Genomic DNA, 8,759 nt, shown 5'->3' with positions numbered 1-8,759 from the left:
CTATCCGTCCCTCCGCGTCGGAGCCCCAGCCCCAGTCCGAGCCCGAAACCCCAGAACGAGCCCGAACCCGAACCCGCAGGACGCTGGGCGGCGGGCGGCGCAGGCAGCGCGGGCTGGAAAGGATGCGATCGCAGACGCGGGGCCGCCGCTGCGTCTGAGCCGCCGTGAGCACCGAGCGCCTGGTCGCTGCGGGCCCGGTGGCGCCATGGGGAAGGAGCAGGAGCTGGTGCAGGCGGTGAAGGCGGAGGACGTGGGGACCGCGCAGAGGCTGCTGCAGAGGCCGCGGCCGGGGAAGGCCAGTGAGTGCGGGGGGCGCGCGGGGCGCGGGCGGGGCCCCCACCGCCGGGGTGCAGGGAGGGGAAGGGATGCTGTGGGTCTCCGGGGGTAGGGCGGGGCCAGGAGCGCCCAGACCCTTGGTCCGCGCCCCCCCTTCTCGCCCCAGCTCTGGAGGAGGGGCGACGACGAGCGCCGGACCGTCTGCCCAGCCCCCTGCGGGCACCTGCGGCACCCACGATCTCCCTGAGGCCGCTGGCAATCACATCCTCCCTCGGACCCCCTCCCTTCCCAGGCTGCGGGATCATGATTTCTACTTGGACTTTTAAGGGCGAGGCGGATCTCCCCCCCCCCCCCATCAAGGCACACTGTGGAGAGAGGGAGGGGCCCTTACGGTGAGGGGCGACCCAGAGGCTAACAATCTCTGTCAGACCTCTCTTCCCCACCCTATGTTTAATAACAGGCTTTGCAGGGAAGGGGGGGGGGGAGGACCACGCTGGGGGTGTGGCTGCCCAGGCATGGCCAGTGGGGGCCATTTACTGATGAGGAAGTGAAGCAGAGGCCCAAGGTCGCCCAGCCCTGGGGCAGGCTGGGTTTGAGGCAGGGACAGCCTGGGGGATAAGGACTGAAGGCTCACTGCTTCTGCAGTTTTCTACAGACCTTGGTCATCCCTGGCTTCTCTGCTGGGAAAGGGGGCCAAGGACCATTAAAGGAACTCCCACACCATCCCAAGCTTGTGCCCTGGGGGTCCAGAGAAGGGCTTGGAGCTTGGAGCTTTGATTCTAGCTCTCCACCCTACCCATCCTGGAGCCTCCCTAGGGGCCTCCAGAGATGGATGGATGGGCGTGTGGACTAGCCGAGTGTGCAGCTGCGCACGTATGACCGTGTCAGTGTGTCAGGGCACCTGCGCAGGCACAAACTGGGCCCTGTAGGTCAACACATGGGACTTGGGGGCCATCACTCCCTACCCACCGCCATAGACTGCGTATAAGCTGGGGGAAGGGGGATCCCATTTCTCCAGGGGGCTGCTGGGACATGGGACTGTTGGTGAGGACAGTGGTGGTTCCAGGGCACGCAGGCTGGCTGGGAAGCTTCATTTACTAGGGCCTCAAGACTGAGTGGAAGAACTTCTAGGGAGAGGTAGACGTAAGAGGGTAAGCACAGCTTTCCACCTAGTGGCCTTGTGTCCTTGGTCACACTGGCTCTCTAGGCCTTAATGGCCCTTATCTGGAGGATGGAACATCTGTGGTCCCCACCACCTCACAGCATGAAAACAGGAAGAAGGCACTGATGAAGAGGAGACAGTTCGAATTCAGTAAATTCTAATGGTGTTGGCATTTTTCTGCTGCCAGCCAGTGGAAACCACAAATGGGGGTGTGTGTGAGAGGACCCTTGCCTCTGGCTAGTGTGGTCCCAGAGACAGCAAAGGCACCTGTCTTGGCTCTTATGTCTTTACTCTCTGAGTCAGAGGGGCGGTGTAATAAATCAGACAGAGAAATTCCTTCGTGAAGTAGCTCGGTTGTCATGGCAACGCTGGCCTGCTTTGGAGTAAGATGTATTTTGATTTAGCAAAGTACAGCTGGAGTTTGGGCCATGGGGTGTGGGGGGTGTCCATAAGTATCCTCGAGAATGTGTTCCCCCACCCCACCAGCCAGGCATAGTGGCGCATGCCTTTAATCCTAGCGACTGGGAGGCAGAGACAGGCAGATCTCTGTGTGTTCAAGGCCAGCCTGGTCTACAGAGTGAGTTCTAGAGACCCTGTCTCAAAAAAGAGAGTGTGCTCCCCAGTCAGCCTAGAGATTTCGCCACAATCTTGTTCTTGAGCCTTTTTGGGTGCCCAGCTCTTCGCTCCAGTCCATGGCTCTATAGCCCCCACCTCACCGCCAAGGGAGCCTGCACAGTTAGCAGTTATCCTAGAGGGAAAGGGAGACAGCTTTGGGGGTGAGATGTTGGTAAGGGCACCCCTCTCCTGCTGCTAATGGGTCCTGTCTAGTTTTGTGGCCTAGCCTACCTCCCCATGGCAGACTGAGGACACCATGGAGGAATTGCCAGAACCTGTTTCTCTCTCACCTTGGCCCACTAAGAATTCCCTTCCAGCAGGATGTGTGGCATACCTCTTTAATCCCAGTACTCTGTAACCCGAGTCAGGAGGATCTCTGTGAGTTCAAGGCCACCCTAAGTGAGTTCCAGGTTAGCCAGGGCAGCATAGTGAGATCTGTGGTTAAAAAAAAAAAAAAAAAAATCCTTCCAACCTGGAGTTTGGATCTGGCCTCAGGCTGGTCTCTAGAGAGCAGCTTGAGGTCTGGGGTCACAAGAAACAGGGGCGAGGTTTGTGTATTACTTGTATGTGTGTGTGCTGCTGGGGATGGAATCTGGGCTTCATGAACGCTAAGTAAACTGCCAGGGAGCTGCACCCCATGCCTATGTACTGTATGGATGCAGACACCTATTAAAAAGTGAAAGGGACTGGGCGGTGCACACACCTTTAATCCCAATGCTGGGGGAGGGGATCAGGGAGGATGCAGAGGCAGGCGGATCTCTGTGAGTTTGAGTCCAGCCTGGTCTACAGAGCGAGTTCCAGAACAGCCAAAGCTAAACAGAGAAACCCAGTCTTGAAAAACAAAACAAACAAAAAACTAGAAAGGGGCTCCTGAGGCCTTCAGCTTGGCCACCACTTGCCCCCTCCTCAGTTCCCAGGATGCCTCCAGCTGTCTTTTGCTCCTGACTCATTCCCCAAGCCTGCCCTGCTGTGGGATGGCCACCCCAGCACGACATCTTCTTCAGTATCTCCTGCAGGCACTGGGGATGCCCTGAGGCCTCAAAGTGCCCTCTAAGCCGTTTACACTACTCCCCTCCCTATGGGACTGTGGATTTGCGTCCTTTGAAAGGTGACCCTCCCCATGTATGGGGAGCAGTCCCCCTTTTTAAAAAATAAAATAAAATTAAGTAATTTTCTTTTGAAATGCACTCACTATGTAATCCTTGCAGGCCAGCTGGGAGATAGATCAGGGAGGCTTAAACTCCTCTGTCTACTTCTGCTTCCTAAGTGCTGAGATTAAAGGTATCCAATGCCACGCCCTGCTGGCAGTCCCATTCTTGATGGAGCCCTCCCTCCTCCCTTGTGTCCTTTTCTGAGTCTTGAGCACTATACCCCTCTAAAACGTTGGCTCTGCTTGTCTGACCTCAGAGCAGTGTGCCTGGGGCTCCCACTGCCTAAACCTGACTCCGTAGCTGCCTGGAGGCCCCATGGTGGAGGGAAACAAGAATTTGGTGAGCCTTGAAGACTCTGAGACCTGACTACTTTCAGCTGAGAAGAGTGGGCAAAGTGAGTTGAGCAAGGCTCTGAGGGGATGCCACGGAACGGTGACATCATTTCGTAGCAGGGGACTGAAGCAGACCCAGCCATTTATAGTTTTCAGGGCCTCGTGTAAGATGATAGTGTAGGGAGCTGGAGAGATGGCTCAGTGGTTAAGAGCACTGTCTGCCCTTCCAGAGGACCCGGGTTCGGTTTCCAGCACCCACATGGCAGCTCAACTGTCTGAAAATCCACTTCCAGGGGATCTGACACATTCACACCAATTCACAACATAAAAAAGTTAAATAAACCATAAGAAATATAAAAAAGATGATAATGTAGGACCTTTATCTGAAATCAAAGTATTCAATTCGGGTACCTTTCTGAGTAACTGTACAGGTCATCCACCCATGCAGCTGGCCCTGAAGATGGACAGACAGCGTGCAGGATGGAAATGGCATTGTTTAGCCACCAAAGCCATGAAGAAAATTGATGTGGTACACTTGGTGGTGAAGGGGGCTAGGGAGGAAAACACAACTAATTCAGGAAGGGCAGGGCAGCATTTTGGACAAAAGACCTAAAGTGTGTGAAGGAGGGGGTCATGCAAAGGCCCTGTGGCCGTGGTGCCCTCTGTGTTAGAGGGACATTAAGGAAGGCATGCAGCTGGGGAGAGGTCAGAGCAAAAGCAAGGGCCAATCACGTGAGACGTTGCAGCCTAGGCCTCTACCCTAGTGAAATGGCACTGGAGGGTTTCCAAGTGTTGCTGTTTCCCACTTTGGTGTTTCGTTTTGTTGGTGGGTTTTTGCTTTGAGATAGGGTCTCACTATCTCACTGGATCAGGCTAGGCCTACAGAGCTCCACTGGCGCTTCCTTCTTCTTAATTCGTGTTTGTATGTATGTATTATTTATGTATGTGGCATACATGTGCCATGGTGTATGTGTCATAGGACAATTTGCGTGAGTCAATTTTCACTCTCCACCAGCTGGGTTTCAAGGCTTGCTGGCAAGCCCCTTCACTTGGTGAGCCATCTCGTTGCTGTGACCCCACCCCACATGGTTTTTGTTTGCTTGTTTGCTTGCCTTGCTTTTTTTTTTTTTGAGACAGAATCTCATCTGCAGCTCCAGGTAGGATGGAATCCTACCTGCCTTCTGCCTTCACCTCCAGAGTGCTGCAGTGATGGGCACATGTACCACATATGCCTGGCAACTTGTTTTTTTTGTTTGTTTGTTTGTTTGTTTTGGTTTTTTCGAGACAGGGTTTCTCTGTGGCTTTGGAGCCTGTCCTGGAACTAGCTCTGTAGACCAAGCTGGTCTCGAACTCACAGAGATTCGCCTGCCTCTGCCTCCCGAGTGCCGGGATTAAAGGCGTGCGCCACCACGGCCCGGCGACATATGGCTGGTAACTTGTGGTTTTTGTACTAGCTCTTATAGACCAGGCTGACCTCGAACTCACAGAGATCCACCTGCCTCTGCCTCTGCCTCCCCAGTGCTGGGATTAAAGGCATGCACCACCACCACCACCCACTGGTTTTCAGAAGTTTTGTTTTGCCTGCTTTCCTCTCTCCCTCCTTCCCTCCCTCCCTCCCTCCCTCCCTCCCTTCTTTCTTTTTCCCTCTGGTTACAGCATCTTATGTTGCCCAGGTTAGCGTCAAACTTACTGTGTAGTCAGGTTTGGCCTTGAACTCCTGATTTTCCTGCTGTCTCTCCTGCTGAGACTGAACGTGTACGCCACTGTATCTGGCTATGACTTGCATTTTAACAGTGCTCCGACCTATTTGTGCAGAGGAGAAACCGAGGGTACAAGGAGTCAGTGGAGACACCAGTGGGAAGGCAGTGGCAGGGATCCTGTCTGAAGTGCCAGTCAGGCCCGTGGTGGTAGCCATGGTATGGTGAAAAGCATGGGACCTGGGTGTGTTCTGAGGGTATTTTCAGGTACAGCCGGTCAGGGGGATTTGCCTGAGAACATGACAGGTCCATGACAAAGACCCCAGGGTTGACTCTCTTTTCTTTTTTACTTTTTGAGACAGAGTCTCACTCTGTAGAGCAGGCTGGCCTCAAACTCACAGAGATCAGCCTGCCTCTGCCTCCCAAGTGCTCGGATTAAAGGCTTGTGTCGCTATACCTGGCTGCCAAGGCTGCCTCTTGATGCCGAGGCTTGGTCTGACTGACCACTGGGGAAAGAGTGTACAGTTAATGAACTGGTACTGATACTATCTGAGACCATGGGAGCCACCAGAAGGTGGCAGTACTTTCACTCTACCCAGGAGAGATTCTGTGATGTGGGGTCTGCCCAGCTAGTGTTGAGGTAATGCCCCAAGTGTCACCAGCTCAGGTGATAGCTACCACCTTTTCTAGCTCATAGAAGAGCCAGTGGCGAAGGCCACAGCGCTAGGAAGTGTCAGAACAAAGATTGAAATTTAGGTGCAGCTGGCTTCCTGGGCTTCAGGGATTGTCAAGAGACCCACATGCTGTGCCCGGTGGCTGAGGCTGAGCCAATCCAAGCTAAGCCCTACAGCCAGCCCACTGTGACTCTACTCTCTTGGCTCCCCTGCCTTTGGGTCCCCGTCCCCCACCCCCACCGCTGTCCTGAGCCTGCACAAAGGGGCTTCTGTCCTTCTAGCCCCCCCTCACAGAGTGACTGACCCACAAATGGGTTATATAACCATGGCCCAGACAGGCAGGGGGTTGGCAAGAGTCCGGTGGACAAGGGCCCACTGGGATGGCTTTGGTGGGCTCCCTCTTCTGAAAGCTCTAGAAAGGCCAGGGTGAGGGAGGCCACGGAATGAGAGACCCTCAGAAGGGAGAGTGTGGACCCTGGTGCTCTAGTCGGTATGAACGTGGCTTTTGTGGGCAAAGTGGCCATTGGCATGGGTCACCTGGAGACTCTTCCCATGAGCCAAAGTCTCCCTCTCCTGCAGGGTTGTAGGGCTTATCCACATGGTAGCCAGAGCTGGCAGCAGAGGGCTTGGATATGGTCCTTTCCCCCAGAAATACCCCATTTCCGGGTGTTCCAGCCTCCTCAACCACCCCCGGCCCCATCTGGGTCCTTCTGAGAGACAGATGGGCCCGGCTCTCTCCCTCCCACCAATGGCAGGTGCTGAGGCAGCATCCCAAGGGAGACATGCATGTGCACGTGTGTACACCCATGTGGGTTCATGGTCTGGATTCCCCTTCCCTGATGAGGACAAGTTGAATACCTAGAGCTAAGTCCCTGCTGAACTGGATGTGTGACTACAGAGTAGACCTTGCTCCAATAGGCAGGCAGATCACCCTCATCTTCCCTAGCTCTTTTTTTTTTTTTTGCTTTTTCGAGACAGGGTTTCTCTGTGGTTTTGGAGCCTGTCCTGGAACTAGCTCTGTAGACCAGGCTGGTCTCGAACTCACAGAGATCCGCCTGCCTCTGCCTCCCAAGTGCTGGGATTAAAGGCGTGCGCCACCACTGCCCGGCCTTCCCCAGCTCTTAATAGGGTCTGGATTGCCTCTCCTCACTGGGTCTCTCTCTCTCTACAGAGCTCCTAGGCTCTACCAAGAAGATCAATGTCAACTTCCAGGACCCAGATGGGTGAGTTGTCAGCTTGGGCAGAAGCAGTGTGGATCCCCAGGGTGGGTGAGCTCCAGGGAAGGCTGGGTGGGCCCCAGGGAAGGATGGGCATTGGCTTCACTCCTTGACCTGCCCTTCATCTACCCAGCTTCTCAGCCCTGCACCATGCTGCCCTGAATGGCAACACGGAATTGATCTCTCTGCTGCTGGAGGCTCAGGCTGCTGTAGACATCAAGGACAACAAAGGCAAGCCTGGTCTGGGGGGCCTTGAAGCCAAGGGCAGGGGATGAGGCCAAGGGTGAAATCTTGGCAGCCTTCAGCCCAAGGTATCTGCCTGGATGAAGACAGAACCTTAAAGATGGTGACATATCCTCTTTAAAGAGGGTTGGATTTAGGGTCAGGACTTAGTTTCCAACAAACCATACCTGTCCCCAGGCATGCGGCCATTGCACTACGCAGCCTGGCAGGGCCGGAAGGAGCCCATGAAGCTGGTGCTGAAGGCAGGCTCAGCAGTAAATGTCCCATCCGACGAGGGCCACATACCCCTGCATTTGGCCGCCCAGCATGGTCACTACGATGTGGTGAGGCCTCATGGGAAGTCTGGGTGGGCAGTCAGGCAGAGGGTTGGGTGGCCCCAGGGGTAACCAAACCCTTGTCCTGCAGTCAGAGATGCTGTTACAGCATCAGTCCAACCCTTGCATGGTAGACAACTCCGGAAAGACACCTCTGGACCTGGCCTGTGAGTTCGGTCGAGTAGGGGTAAGTTTCCCCCAGAGATGGGTGAGGCACCTTCTGCCTGTCCTTCTCCCCTGTGGTGGGGCCAGGGCGTCCCCAAGCCAGGACCGCCCTATCCTGATCTTTCTTCCTTCCTTCAAGGTAGTCCAGCTGCTACTAAGTAGCAACATGTGTGCAGCCTTGCTGGAGCCCAGACCAGGGGATACCACAGACCCCAACGGCACCAGCCCCCTGCACCTGGCAGCTAAGAATGGCCACATCGACATTATCAGGTACAGGACAGGAATGGGGCATGCCTTAGGCCTCAGGATCGTTGATCCTCAGGCACAAGGCTCCTGTTCTTGGCTTGAGGATGAGAAAGGAACCTCCAGGGTGGTGGCACAGGTCTGTCCTGCCCGTCACTTGAGGCAGGAGGACAGAGAGTTCAGGGCTAACCTAGGCAATTTAGCAACATCCTACCTAAAATGAAAAATAAAAGGCCTTGAAGCAGGCATGGTGGTATATATCTGTAATCCCGGTACTCTGAGTGGGTGGAGCCAGAAAGATTCAGAGTTCAGGGTTGGGCTGGAGAGGTGGCTCAGAGGTTAAGAGCACTGGCTGCTCTTCCAGAGGTTCTGAGTTCAGATTTCCAGCAAGCACATGGTGGCTCACACCCTTCTGGTGTGCAGGATACTGTGTACATAATAAATAAATCTTCTTTAAAAAGTTCAGGGTCATCCTCATCCCTAATAAGTTTGACGCCATCTTGGGCTACATGAGATCCGGTCTTCAAATGGTGAGATGGCTCAGCTAGTGCTTGCCATGCAATCATGAAGACTGAGTTCCACCAAAAAAAAATAAAAATAAATAAAAATAAAGCCGGGCGATGGTGGCGCACGCCTTTAATCCCAGCACTCGGGAGGCAGAGGCAGGCGG

At 54.6% G+C, this 8,759-nt stretch overlaps 1 protein-coding gene across 3 annotated transcripts in view; it reads left to right on the top strand.

Moving 5' to 3' along the window:
- Positions 1-6: 6 nt before the first annotated feature.
- The window catches only part of Caskin1 (CASK interacting protein 1), a 20,239-nt gene continuing 11,486 nt past the window's right edge, over positions 7-8,759 (top strand). For all 3 annotated transcript variants that reach the window (XM_026780887.1, XM_005349169.2, XM_005349168.2), the window contains exons 1-6: positions 7-299; positions 7,079-7,130; positions 7,258-7,355; positions 7,545-7,690; positions 7,773-7,868; positions 7,986-8,116. In XM_026780887.1, coding sequence (XP_026636688.1) covers positions 206-299; positions 7,079-7,130; positions 7,258-7,355; positions 7,545-7,690; positions 7,773-7,868; positions 7,986-8,116 — 617 coding nt within the window. In that variant the 5' untranslated portion in view covers positions 7-205. The remainder of the gene's footprint in view (positions 300-7,078; positions 7,131-7,257; positions 7,356-7,544; positions 7,691-7,772; positions 7,869-7,985; positions 8,117-8,759) is intronic.

The sequence above is a fragment of the Microtus ochrogaster genome, chromosome 7 (genome assembly GCF_000317375.1).
Source record: "Microtus ochrogaster isolate Prairie Vole_2 chromosome 7, MicOch1.0, whole genome shotgun sequence".
Classification (NCBI taxonomy): Eukaryota; Metazoa; Chordata; class Mammalia; order Rodentia; family Cricetidae; genus Microtus; species Microtus ochrogaster.
This window is presented reverse-complemented; position numbering and strand designations above follow the sequence as displayed.